The sequence below is a fragment of the Girardinichthys multiradiatus genome, chromosome X (assembly GCF_021462225.1).
Source record: "Girardinichthys multiradiatus isolate DD_20200921_A chromosome X, DD_fGirMul_XY1, whole genome shotgun sequence".
NCBI lineage: Eukaryota > Metazoa > Chordata > Actinopteri > Cyprinodontiformes > Goodeidae > Girardinichthys > Girardinichthys multiradiatus.
The window spans coordinates 24,970,058-24,984,583 of NC_061817.1; the positions used below are offsets into that span (position 1 = coordinate 24,970,058).

The 14,526-nt window shown below is 38.3% G+C and overlaps 2 protein-coding genes across 2 annotated transcripts; one reads left to right on the plus strand and one right to left on the minus strand.

The window, feature by feature from the left end:
- Window positions 1–1,024: 1,024 nt before the first annotated feature.
- On the plus strand, window positions 1,025–3,480 carry LOC124862545 (retinal cone rhodopsin-sensitive cGMP 3',5'-cyclic phosphodiesterase subunit gamma-like). Its single transcript, XM_047356522.1, has 4 exons — window positions 1,025–1,803; window positions 2,677–2,847; window positions 2,928–2,968; window positions 3,054–3,480. Exons 2-4 carry the CDS (start codon window positions 2,693–2,695, stop codon window positions 3,128–3,130), a joined length of 273 nt encoding a protein of 90 aa, XP_047212478.1. The 5' UTR covers window positions 1,025–1,803; window positions 2,677–2,692; the 3' UTR covers window positions 3,131–3,480.
- A 681-nt stretch (window positions 3,481–4,161) lies between these two features.
- On the minus strand, window positions 4,162–5,668 carry LOC124862544 (tetraspanin-10-like). The gene is made up of 3 exons (XM_047356521.1): window positions 5,264–5,668; window positions 4,586–5,172; window positions 4,162–4,494 (listed from the first exon to the last, which is right to left on the minus strand). The coding sequence occupies exons 1-3, from the start codon at window positions 5,351–5,353 to the stop codon at window positions 4,188–4,190; spliced, it is 984 nt and encodes a 327-aa protein (XP_047212477.1). The 5' UTR covers window positions 5,354–5,668; the 3' UTR covers window positions 4,162–4,187.
- Window positions 5,669–14,526: the final 8,858 nt, after the last annotated feature.

A 14,526-nucleotide genomic window follows, 5' to 3' on the forward strand; every position in this document is an offset into this window, starting at 1 on the left:
CTCTTCCGCGTCTTCTCCCTCTACTTACTGGCGTCCATTCATCAAAGTCCATATTGTCCTCCTGTGTGTCCATTCTGAACCATTCACATACCAGTTTATGCCTTTTACTGCCACTTCCAAAAGTAAATAATTTCTACCTCTGTGGGGTTCTAAGTAGACCAGCGTTTTCAGACCGAAGTTTCGCGCTCCGCCGACACCTCCTCCAATGACCTCATCCTGCTTTTCCGCCACCATAAGAAGGATTACTGTAAACAAACCTCACACGTGGGTCTGCAAGTTTTAGCCCTGAAATTCTCGACGTAACCCTGCGGCAAAGAAAACATATTAATTCAAGAGATCTCACTCTGACATATTTTTCTGTGGAAGGTTTGAGGTTTAAGTACCATTAACTTTTATCATTGGCTCAAAAAGGTCATGCATTAATCTTACAACACTTGCTTCAAGGTGGTAGTGGGACACTGACGAATTAAGTCAAAACACTAACGAAAATAAAATAATGCAGAATCTTGAAATATGACCTGTTTAAGTTTCGAAGTGAAGTATTATAACAGACGAGCTTTGATAAACTTGCATCCTGATTGGCTGAAGAGATTGTGATGCATTTTTTTCCCACCGCTAGAGGTCCCCAAAACACCAGCTTTGAGTTCAAGTCAATTTTTGTCAGATTTGTTCTTCTGTATTAGAACAATAATATTACCATTCCTCTTAGGCATTCTTATCTAATATTTAAAAAAAATGTAAGATCATATGAAGCACAATCAAATAAAATCCAATAAAAAAATTAACAACTTTGATTGGCACTGATAAACTATTAAACATTTGGCAAATATATTACATTTTTTAAAATGTGGTTTATAGTATCCAAAACCTAAATATAATATGATATATACCAAATATCTAGTCTGTGTAAGGTAAAGATTTGCAAAAAATAATAACAGTGACAATAATAAAAATTATAATCATTATTACTGTTATTGTTATTTTTATAGAACAAAAGGTAGCCAAAGTAAAGCACATCGAATATTTCCAAGCAATTTATTTAAAATTTCATATGCATGGCTGTCTTGTTGAAGTTTAGGTAACCAGCCACATGTGTTGTATAATTGTATGGAATGTATTCTGCACATTAGACTTTTTCATGTAGAAATGTTGCTCCATCAGTTTAATTGAGAATTAAGGGTAAAGGAAGTTTTTACATATAAATATTTTCCAATACAGTAAATGTGCATTTGTTTCCCTCCAGATTAAAGAAGCTGTAGCCCATCACATGAATGGACCAGGCATGTGTTTATTTGTGTGTGAGCAGGATGGAATGGATTATCATATATAATGCAACTCAATCTGAAAGACTGCTGATGAAAGTGAAATGCCCCGAGATCACACTCGCGTGTTCTCAACGTCGGGTGTTGTGTAATGTTTGCAGAGGAGTGGGATGGCAATATCATATTACATATTTATAGATAATCACAGTTAGTCCTGACTCTGCACATTTCTAGAAGGTTGATAATATGCTATGGAATATGTTAATTATTTCCATTGTTTTTCAGGATGGTTTGCTTGGGTCTTTGCTATTAAGGGTCTGTCAGGACCAGAAATTATATCCTTAAATGACCCCTGGCCTCCCCCAATGTTCTGTACCCAAATAGATTGCAAATGACGTGTGTACAGTTTATTGGCTCTTCGCATCTTAATCTCCTCAGAATCTGAACAGTATAAAAGGACAGAGTAAGTCCAAGTCATTATTTGACTTAAAGAGAGATTTCTACAACATTAACAACAGGAAGATACACCATAACACAAGCAGTGAGTATTAGAAATAACAAAAACGTTTTTGTGAGTAGCTGATGTATTTGTGCTTTTAGACACATGTATATAATTGATATTGTATTATCTAAACAATTTTACCATCTGGAATTTTAACTGGAATTTGAAAACTTGCTTTTCTGGTTAACGTTTATGTCTTTGAACATTATTCCATTTAATTTAATTCCACTGTTTTAAACTGTTATTGACCAGAAGCATACTATTTAAAATAATTTATTCATGAAACCCAAAATAGCTATTTAAAGATGTTTCTTTAATCCCTATGATGTTTTTTTTTTATATAACTTAAGCAATGATGTTGTAATTAGGGATGTGGTAAATGAATCAGAGTGTTATTGATGCATTTAATTTTCCTATTACCTATATAGGTGCCATTATAGTTTTATTATGTCCTTCAGTCCTGGATAAGCTTTATTCCTTTTATGACATTACAGACTGCACTGATTACATTTTCTTTATGTAGGCAAGATATTTTTAGTGGAATGTTTCAGTTGTAATAATCATGCGAATTTGCAATGGTTTTTGCAAATGTGCTTTCACTACGAAAACAAACCTTTGTGCTTTTTTAAATAGTGTTACATTAGATTTACTAGCAAATTCAGCATGTCCTCAGAGTAATTGGATTATGAGCGATCTTTATAGATTAGAGTCATCATATAGTGTTGATTAAATGCATCAGATTAAAGGAGTCTCTGCCAGATGTACTTAAGGACATTGCTTTAATTAGTTTGGAAGTGTTAAGCAAAAAATAATATTGATAATTCTAGCTTTTCATGGTCTTCAAATGAGCATTATTTAGATGTATGTGTATTTTTATTTGCTGCTTGTGACATTGTGATTGTCCCAAAACAGATTAAGCAATACAGGCATGAATCTGGACATAGCCAAACCTGAAGCAAAGACTGGTGGCAAAGCCCCCCTCAGAGCCACAGCTCCCGGTTCCCCACGAAAGGGTCCACCCAAGTTCAAACAGAGAAACACTCGTCAATTCAAGAGCAAGCCCCCCAAAAGGGGGATTATTGGGTAAGACCTCTCTCAAATAATTACTTTTATTTGGTTACAAATAAAAGTAATTAAAGCATATAATTCATGTTTATTACTAGCTTTGGAGAGGAGATCCCTGGAATGGAGGGACTTGGCACTGGTAAGCACAATTGTGCCATTCAAGTCATCTCTAACAATTGCTTATTTTGTAATGTTGTAATTAATAAGGAGTATTTCCCTTCCAGATATCACTGTTATCTGCCCCTGGGAAGCGTACAGCCATCTAGAGCTACATGAGCTCGCTCAGTATGGCATTATTTGAGTCTCTTTGCTGTACAAAGAGAACAAATAAATAAAAAAAAGAAATTGAGAGATTATTTTAAGCAATCATCAACCTGGGTCACTTCTGGATGGCAAACATAAAGCTGGAAATGTATACCGACTTTATGTAATATATGTCTGCATATTGTGGATGGTTATTTTTGTATGGTAAATATATTGTCATGAGACTCTCAAGCTGCCATTTTCATGCTCAAAAACACTGTTCCCGTGTCATTGCCTGTGGCTGCAGTGGGAGCTGCAGCTTACAGATCGGTTACTGGCCAGCAGGAGATTCTGTCAGCACAGTTTTTTATACCTAACTCAAAATAAACCTTTGACTTTTTAAAATGATTTGAATGGTTTGTTTTGTTATAATTACCTAACCAAAAAGCATGTTGAGAGTATCCGCTTTAGCATATTATTCTAGCATGTCTTTCTATTTAGTTTCCAAAATATAATCTTCATTTATGCAATCTGAATATAAAATCTTTAGACTGGGAAAGAAATTCTGAGTTTTGCATTTCTTGCCGGTGGATCATAACCAGGTTGTAGGTTGATCCTCAAAAAGCAAAATGAAGACATGGGAGCAAGAGACAAAACTAACGCTAGACTTGTCAGCAGGATAATGCTGTGGTTCACAACCCCCTGCTGATAGTGGAGTTCTTCCTGGAAATAATTTCCATCGGGCCATCCTGCATGTTTCCCCTGATCTAAATCCATATGAAAACATTTTAGGGTTCAATGCCAAAGGAGCTTTACAAAAACAACATCACTTCTAGGCCTGTTCCTTTTTTTGTATTTTGAAGCTTAGATTAAAACCTGGTTATGATTTAGCTGTGCAAAACACAAATACTTGCAACTTTTTTCTGTGTCTTAAGATTTGATCTGGAGTGTATAAACAAGAGTGTAGTATTTTACGTGCAGTGCCATTGTCTTCTTTTAAAACATTATTTTGTATACAAATGAACAAACTTAATAATAATCAAGCACAGACTTGAAAAAAAGAACAAAAAAAATAGAAACATCCAGGACTTCTTTCACTGCATGCTGTATTTATCTCATGCATGAGCTTTATGCCACCGGATGCTTTCCATCAGTCTTGTAGTGACGAACACAGCAAGAATCTGTACCCCAACCACAATGACTGCAACTGTAACAATCAGACTCTCGTGCTGCTTGATCCAACGAGAGATTCCACCCAGACAACCCCCCAGAAAGATCACACTCTGAGCGGTAAACTCATCCAGGAGCTGGGCTCCCACGCCACACTGTGAGTTCCACACTGTCCCGTTCTCCAAAGGGTCCACGCAGCACGTTGCAGGAACACCACAAGCCAGCACTCCTGGAGCTGAGCAGTTGTAATATCTGAAAAAAGGACATTTTTAAAATCAATGATCAATTCTGGATGCAGTGAAATAAAAAAAATAAAAAGAAACAGGAGTCACGCTCCACTCACACGTTCAGCTCCCAGTCCCGGTAGGTATCGGCCCCACAGCATTGGAGACCCAACTGAATTTCATCTGTGATGAATCTCAGGTCTAAATCATCTTGATAGCCCGCTATGGCAGCTAGCATCCCTGACCGCAGGTACCCTTCAATCTGATCCTGCATGCTGTAGGCCACAATTGCAAACAGCACCTGGATTGTGATGAGCACCAGCACTATAGCAGAAAACAGCTTCAGCAAGTAGCAGTTCTCTCTTAAAGCACCAACACACCCCGTCAGACAAAGTAGAGTGAGCAGAAAGCCCAAAGTTAAAAGTATCAGCATCGGATCTGTGCCGATACTTCCAATCTTCTCCTGGGCGAACGATTCTTTGCTGACGAGTCCCCACATCCCCAAACCAAGAACCACTAGGCCCAACACTGTGAAGATCAGGTTGCACAGGAACAGGAAGTATTTTAGGAAATAATCAATTAAAGAATAACTGTAATGAGGGCGGGTTCCTGTAGGACTGTTGTGGATCTGATCGCTAGGAGTTCCTGTTTGAAATTTTCTGTCAACATGGCCAAGCTCCTCGTCCTCTGCTTTTGCTGCACCTAACTTCAGACATAGACATATCGTTTTTAAAAAGGGCAAAGGCTAACTTTAAAAAGCACATGATTCTTAAAAAGTAAATTATTAAAAAACCTACCTTTGGGATGAGGGGGCTAGACTCGTTCTGCCCATCATCTCTCCTAGACCAGGGCCATGGAAACTTCTTTACAGTTAAATATTGCCGCATATTGTCATCCAGTTAAAGACGACCAGCCCTGTGCTTTTAGCTCCTTAGAGTAGCTCAAGTTGAAATGAAACATGAGAATATTTGCTGCAGCAGAGAAACCAGTGTGCTGATGCTAAGTGACCCTGCTGTGTTCAGCCTCAGAGGGCAGTGAGGCCTGAATTTTTTTTCATCATGTGAGAGTCACAATGAGGGGATTAGACAGCTATCACAACCTAAAAACAAGGGGCCTTTCATCTGAGGTTATTTCTTAAAAACTCACTAGAATTTGAAAATGGAAAGGTCAGAGAAAATATGTGTTTTGTCTCCCCAGCAACGCAAGATATTTGGAATACATTTTCGTAAAGTTAAAAAAATCAAATCAAAACAAAACAAAAAAACAATTACTAACTTTAACAGCATCTAGTTCCTTTTGGTTGTTGAAAAAAAAATCATGTTTTTTACTTTATGTAAAACAAAAATTCCGCTACATTTGAATGTATGTTGCCTAGCAAACATATTCATAACCATTTCATTTTTTTACATTTTGTCACATTACAGCCATGAACGTATTTAATGAATTTAATAAACCAACACAAATTAGAACATGATTATGATGTGGAAGAAAAAGGATGGATAGTTTTCAAATGTTTTACAAATACTAATCTTAAAATGGTGTCTGAGTCACTACATTTTAGAACCACCTTTTTCTGCAATTACAGCTGGGTCTTGTATGTGTCTACCAGCTTTGTACATCTAGAGAGTGACATTTTTCAAGTCTTCCCACAAATTCTACCTTAGATTTAGGTCTGGACTTTGACTGGGCCATTCTAACACATACACATAATTTGATTCAAACCACTCCATTGTAGGTCTGGATGTGCTGTTTTTCAGTCAACTAAACATTCCTATCCTTTTAAAGAAAAGCATACCCACAGCACGGTGCTGCCACCAAACTAACAAAAGCATGTTTTGGATTTATTATATCTACAAATAATTGTGTTTATTCTGCTGACAGACCTTAGAAAGAGATTTTAAACCACATCTTTGTTCCTCATTATGTAAAAATGCTGGAAACATGATTACATGAAGAAATTGAAACATAAATATTCTTATTCAGTTTAGCTAACTAGCAGGCAACAACACTAAGTTCAATTTAAAAAAAAACAACAAGGGAGAGTAAGATTTCTAAGCATGGCTTTAAGTTAAACTACATCAATTTACAACTTCTTTATGATTTCAGACAATAAAGTCAGGAACAGTTTTTTTCAGATCACATCCTTATAAACACGAACTTGGAGTTAGATGATATAAACTAAATATACTTAATTTTAATTTGACCATAATAATTATTATATACATATTGATTTTGTTACAAGATTTTATTATCTTCACTTCAAAACTCACTTTTTGAATGTCAAGGAACTAAGAAATGGTTTTATAATTAGTAATTATTCTGAGCTTTTTATGTCCTATCATACTCAAACAGCCCAACGTGATTTCTTGTCAATGGATTTTTTCAAACGTTAATGTAATTTTCTTAACATATTTTTTAAATATGTCTGCTCATACCAAGACTTGTCAAGGTTCAAGTCTTGGATATATCTCTGGGATTTTATCTCAGTGGAGGGGTTTTCTCCTTTGTTTTAGGGGTAAAGAACAACACAGGAGCAAAAGTTCTATTTTTTGATTTGTTCTGATTCTCAGATTGTTTCTCAGAGTTGGTTGTTGCTTTACATAATAAAAAGAAAAATTAAAGACATTTCAATAATTTTCCTTAGAATAGACAAAAAACAATCAAAACCTATGGTTCAGAAGTTTATTTTGGACAGAAAAATGTCTCAGCTTTGTCTGAAGCATCTTGAGTTGCTGATCTGTGCAGTGTGGACCATCAGCAGCTAGGACTGTCTTTTCCTCAAGAAGGCTCTGAATCTTGTAAAGCTGCAAGTGGACCCAATATTCCTGGGAGGAACGTCTGGTTGTGAGGACAGTTTTTCAGGAACTGTTCAATGCTCCTTCGCAGAGTTTGAAAGTTCACTCCAAACACTGACATTAATTTGGCCTGGTGTGATTATCAGCAAATATGAAATTGTTTTAATAATGAATAAGCTAAGAATGATGGTTGTTTGTTTTGAGTTTGGATCTTGTATGTTAAAAATATCACTGAAATACTGTTCCAAATAAAGCTCCATCAATAACGCAAAAATGGATTGTCTTTGATTAAATATAGCTTTTTACACAGAATATAGTTAGAAAATAAAATGAGATAATTGTTGAGTAAAAGTGCAGCTTGTTTTAAAGGTCAAGGTGAATGTGTTTGTTTCTGTACAGAGATTTGTTTTGGAGCCAAACTCAGAGAAATGCATACACATTGACAAAAGTCTACAAAACTCAGAAAAACAGATAAAGAAAGGGGCATAGACAACAATACCTTTCATTATGGTACATATACAGGTCCTTCTCAAAATATTAGCATATTGTGATAAAGTTCATTATTTTCCATAATGTCATGATGAAAATTTAACTTTCATATATTTTAGATTAATTGCACACTAACTGAAATATTTCAGGTCTTTTATTGTCTTAATACGGATGATTGTGGCATACAGCTCATGAAAACCCAAAATTCCTATCTCACAAAATTAGCATATTTCATCCGACCAATAAAAGAAAAGTGTTTTTAATACAAAAAACGTCAACCTTCAAATAATCATGTACAGTTATGCACTCAATACTTGGTCGGGAATCCTTTTGCAGAAATGACTGCTTCAATGCGGCGTGGCATGGAGGCAATCAGCCTGTGGCACTGCTGAGGTCTTATGGAGGCCCAGGATGCTTCGATAGCGGCCTTTAGCTCATCCAGAGTGTTGGGGTCTTGAGTCTCTCAACGTTCTCTTCACAATATCCCACAGATTCTCTATGGGGTTCAGGTCAGGAGAGTTGGCAGGCCAATTGAGCACAGTGATACCATGGTCAGTAAACCATTTACCAGTGGTTTTGGCACTGTGAGCAGGTACCAGGTCGTGCTGAAAAATGAAATCTTCATCTCCATAAAGCTTTTCAGCAGATGGAAGCATGAAGTGCTCCAAAATCTCCTGATAGCTAGCTGCATTGACCCTGCCCTTGATAAAACACAGTGGACCAACACCAGCAGCTGACACGGCACCCCAGACCATCACTGACTGTGGGTACTTGATACTGGACCTCTGGCATTTTGGCATTTCCTTCTCCCCAGTCTTCCTCCAGACTCTGGCACCTTGATTTCCGAATGACATGCAGAATTTGCTTTCAACCGAAAAAAGTACTTTGGACCACTGAGCAACAGTCCAGTGCTGCTTCTCTGTAGCCCAGGTCTGGGGAATGCGTCACCTGTAGCTCATTTCCTGCACACGCCTGTGCACGGTGGCTCTGGATGTTTCTACTCCAGACTCAGTCCACTGCTTCCGCAGGTCCCCCAAGGTCTGGAATCGGCCCTTCTCCACAATCTTCATCAGGGTCCGGTCACCTCTTCTCGTTGTGCAGCGTTTTCTGCCACACTTTTTCCTTCCCACAGACTTCCCACTGAGGTGCCTTGGTACAGCACTCTGGGAACAGCCTATTCGTTCAGAAATTTCTTTCTGTGTCTTACCCTCTTGCTTGAGGGTGTCAATAGTGGCCTTCTGGACAGCAGTCAGGTCGGCAGTCTTACCCATGATTGGGGTTTTGAGTGATGAACCAGGCTGGGAGTTTTAAAGGCCTCAGGAATCTTTTGCAGGTGTTTAGAGTTAACTCGTTGATTCAGATGATTAGGTTCATAGCTCGTTTAGAGACCCTTTTAATGATATGCTAATTTTGTGAGATAGGAATTTTGGGTTTTCATGAGCTGTATGCCAAAATCATCCATATTAAGACAATAAAAGACCTGAAATATTTCAGTTAGTGTGCAATGAATCTAAAATATATGAATGTTAAATTTTCATCATGACATCATGGAAAATAATGAACTTTATCACAATATGCTAATATTTTGAGAAGGACCTGTAGATTAAAATCACATATTTAACAATTCTATCTGGTAATTAGTGGAAACAAACCAGGATATTTCAGTATATTCTGTTTACTTTATTGCACCATACTGTTTTATTCTAGCATCACAATAGGACCCACAAAATAATATCTGTTTATTTCTTGGTTAATATCATTACTGAATGGAAGGAACCATTAAAATGGTGATTGCTAGAATAAAACGTCCGACATATCTCTGCAGTTTCTCACTAATACCACGGGATGTCATTAATGAGTCATAATGTTACCACACCAAAGCCACCCACTAACCCTACAAGGACCAAAACAGCAGCTAACATGAAACAAAATCTTTAAAAAGATATGTTTTATTATTTCAGATGTGTGTTAACTATTTTATTTTATTATGATCAAAAATAAAGGGAAAATAGCTGGCATTATGGTTCATTAAAATGCATCTTCCTACATCATACTGCATCTTGTCATTAGTTACCTTCACTCTGAATTGAAAAGTCAGTAAATTTCAGCTGTAACTATCCTCTAAAGGTGCTCAGATAACGTTTTTCTGCAGACATGTGCTACTGAGAGACAAAAACAAATGGAAAGTTGATGTGACTAAGCTAAAAAACAGAAAGTAGGAAGCCTGATTATCTTCCTCTGTGCCTCTGCAGCTCCACTGGAGTCATTCTTTCCTCTGGCTGTGCTGGACTGAGCTGGAGGCAAATGAGTGTTGCTGCAGGCAGAGTCAGAGACTGACCACTGGCTGCCTCTCAGTCCATCTGTACATCTGGTTACAGATTTCTGTGCAATAATAAAATTATCATATTAGTTCAGTTTCAATTCAATTCAGTTTTATTTATAAAGCGCCAATTCACAACACATGTCGTCTCAAGGCGCTTCACAAAGGGTTTGGAATGGTGAGGGGTTGTTGGGGAGGAGTATGAGAGAGAGCATAGTTAGTCACAGTAAAAACTCAGTCAGTAGCTATGTCTAGGAGAAAAGTAGGGTTAAACACTGAAAGACAGGGCCAATCATCGGTAGAAGGTGAGCATTAAGGTGTTGGCAGCAGAAGCTTGGGCGATGCCTCCCTCCAGGAACTTGTCACAGGTAGATACAGAGTCAGACCAGGTGTAACTTCTAGGAAGAGAAAAGAGAGAGAACATAAAGTTAAAAGTTGAAATAACAGCAAATAATGCAAAATTGGAGAGTAGTCTGAGAATGTAGCAGAGAGAGTGAAAGTGGTTATTATGTTCTCCAGCAGTGTAAGCCTATAGCAGCATAGCTACAGAGATAGCTCAGGATAACCTAAGCCACTCTAACTAGAAGCTTTATCAGAAAGGAAAGGTTTAAGCCTAGCCTTAAAAGAAGACAGGGTGTCTGAGAATGAAGTGCTCTGTTAGGAATGTATGAACCAATCAGATCTCTGATGTATGATGAAGCTTGATCGTTAAGGCTTTATATGGGAGAAAGAGAATTTTAAATTCTATTTGGGATTTAAAAGGGACCCAATGAAGGGAAGCTAAAATAGAATAAATATGATCTTTCTTTTTAATTTTCATCAGAACTCTTGCTGCATCATTTTGAATCAGCTAAAGGCTTGAACTGCATTTTATGGACATCCTGATAGTAAAGAATTACAATAGTCCAGCCTTGAAGTAACAAATGCATGGACTAGTTTTTCAGCATCACTCCTGGACAGGATATTTCTAATTTTGGCAATGTTCTGGTGATGAAAGAAGGAAATCCTAGAAACCTGTTTAATATGGGATTTAAATGACATGTCCTGGTCAAAAATAATACCAAGGTTTTTTACTTTATTACTGGAAGTCAATTTAATGCCATTGTCATAGTTTTAGGTATAAATTTGACCCACATGCAGATAAACACTCAGGAGAGATTCGCAATGATTTAAGATGTTTATTTGCACAACGAAGTCTAACTATGATCTAAAACTGGGAACCGCCAACTGCACAAAAGAAGGAAAGAGGTGAGTAGGGATTTGAAAGGGGGAAATGAAAAGCAATCGTTAAATTAAATACTGTCTTACTAGAAGTGAAGGGTGGAACCGCCTGGGGGAAAAGAGCTGTGGAGTCTATGGAACTCAGCACAGGAAAATTGTCATCTTGACTTCTGCCGGAGTTAGGAGAGGCTTGGTCTTCCCACCATAAACGATAGGCAGGTAGATAGAGAGGAGCACAGGTGAAGGGGACTTGCTAGAGGCACGTGGAGGGTGAACGGGATTTGCTGATGACTTGGGCCGGTTAGTTGCTGAGCCAGGAAGCTGCCAGCCAGGATGTTGTCCAGGAAGATAACTAGATGCTTGAGTCTTGAAATCCAGGAGAATAATCCAGGTTATCCAAGAGGTGCTTAGGTCCAAATAACAAGAGTCCACTTGGTCCAAACAAAAGGCTGGATTGTGCAGTCTGGAACGTAAGTCGAGGCACTAGAGAAACTACAAGCAAAGCTAGAAGTTTGGCTTGAATCTGTACCACCAAAGGCTAATACACAGGCGATGAAATGCTGGCAGCCTCTGGCTTAAATGCACCCAGTAGCAATCAGGGAATGAGGAACATCTGTTCCTTCACACCCTGGTACTCCAGTGCCCTCTAGTGACCAAGCACAGTTGGTAGCAGGCAAAAGAAAACACAAACAGAAACTCGCAGACTCCGACAGCCGTCCAGGTTAAGAGATTGACTAAGCAGTTTCTTTTTCAAAGACTCCGGTACAAAGACAATAACTTCTGTCTTGTCTGAATTTAGAAGCAGAAAATTGTAAATCATCCAAGTATTTATGTCTTCAAGACATGCTTGTTGTCTAACTGGTTGGGCTCATCAGGATTTATGGATAAGTAAAGCTGAGTATCATCAGCATATATATATATATATATATATATATATATATATACACACACTGAAGAGAATTGGCCCAAGTACTGAACCCTGTGGTACTCCACAAATAACCCTGGAGTTTGAAGATGATTTATCATTTACATGAACAAACTGGAATCTGTCAGACAAATAAGATTCAAACCAGCCAATTGTTGTTTTCCTGATCCCTACAGCATATTCCAGTCTTCCAGAGAATATTGTGATCGACTGCATCAAATGCAGCACTGAGATCTAACAGGACAAGTACAGTGTAGTGTAGTGAAAAGATTTACAGCTCCACAGTAACACATTCAGTAGTCAGGCATGCATGCAACAAACCTTCATCTAATTATTAGTTTGATTCTTCATGAAGTTGTTTGTCAGTAGGGTCACTGATTTATTCATGTAGTAAATGGATAAGCATAATGCCTCACCAAAGTACATAATCTTTTAAGTACCTGTCTTAACTTTAGGGGAAGTTGGAAATGAAAATTAGAGAATTTAACTCCCAGAGAGCCACTTTTGGTCCATCAGCTCTGGCCACCTTGAACCCCTGCTAAAAATGGCTTTGTGTGGTTCAATATCATACTGCATTGTCACTTTGTGCAGGAAACAGAGATTGGTCCTCAGCAGATGTGGTTCCCACACTCTTATTTGTCTGTCACTGCCAACGGGAGAATCTCAACACATAGCTGTTCGACCAGCAAGGTCACCCTGAGATTGGCTTGTGGTTTCTCCTGGCTCTGACCTCCTAATGTCTCAGTGATCCCCTTGAATTTCTAAACCGAATTGTAAGCAATTTGTTCAATGCAATTGAATTCAGGCTAGTTTAATCCATTTGGGAACAACTTATTTGTTCAGTGGATTGGCTGGTCAGTCCACCATTGAGTCCATCTCTATGGCTCTCGCCACCATCTCTGTTCTTTGTTTGTGCTCTTTGCACAAGTTGGAATAATGTTTTTCACAGATCTCCACTTAGATAGTGTTAAAAAAATAGATTGACCTACATTTTTGAAAATTCAATTCAGTTTATTTGTGTAGCGCTAATTCACAAAGCATCTCAAAGCAACTTCAGTTCAATCAAATCATACAGATTCCAAGTCAAGTACATACATTCGAATTGATCCTACTTATTAAACAATGCATTCAAATTCAGTTTATTTTTCAGATTGTTTAAAAAGTTTTCCATCTAAGGAAACCCAGCAGATTGCATTGAGTCACTGACTTACAGCATTCACTCCTCCTGATGAGCATGTAGCGACAGTGGGCAGTCGGTTGCATTGTGTCGTTGACTGCAGCAAGTCCTCATACCGAGCTTGCATGTAAAGGTAGAGGATAGGAAAACTCCCCTTTAACAGCAAGAGACCTCCAGCAAAACCAGGCTCAGTCAAAACCATTTGTTTACTTTACCTTCACTTGTTTTTGAGTTCCTTCAAGCTAAATTGAAAAATGTTGCCAAGATACTTCATGAACACTGGCCAATGAGCAGACTAACAATGTATTTATCTAATTACAAGCAAGATGGCGCCGACGATGGCCGCCTCGGAGCTTCACTCACTCTTTGTTTGTGTATTTTGTGTGTTTAGCATCCCGGACTGCGCATTGCTGTTGCCGGACTTCCAGCTGCTCAGAGCGGATCGCAGCGCGGAGCTATCGGGGAAGAAGTGAGGAGGCGGAATCTGCTTTTATATAAATGAAGGTTGGTGCAGAGACATAAAACTGCTGGGGAAAACATGTATTCCTGATCTGGAGTCATTTTCCATAATCTGTAAACCGTTTTATTCACTGAGAGAAACCACTCCATTGTAGGTCTGAAATTATAATAATTGGCTCATATATTCCACTGCACGGCTGCAGAAAAACATCTCACTGAGCTGATTACAGATGTGGAGAAAAAACACACGGACTCTTTCATCATAATACTGGGAGATTTTAACAGCGCAAACCTCTCCAATGAATTCCCCAAATACAGACAGCATATTAAGTGTCCCACCAGAGACAAAAACACACTGGACCATTGTTACACAGCTTTAAAGGACTCTTATCGTGCTGTTACCAGGACTGCTCCAGGTTTTTCGGATCATTATCTAATCCACCTCATCCCAACCTACAGACAGATACTAAGAGCTTCCAAACCCAAGGTTCACACTGTTAAGAAGTGGACTGAGGAATCAAAGCAGATGCTACAGGCCTGCTTTGAGTGCACAGACTGGACTGTTTTCGAAACCTCAGCCACTGACTTCAACCAACTAACTGATGTGGTGACATCATACATCAGTTTCTGTGAGGACATGTGTGTGCAGACCAAGACCTTCTGCACATTTGGGA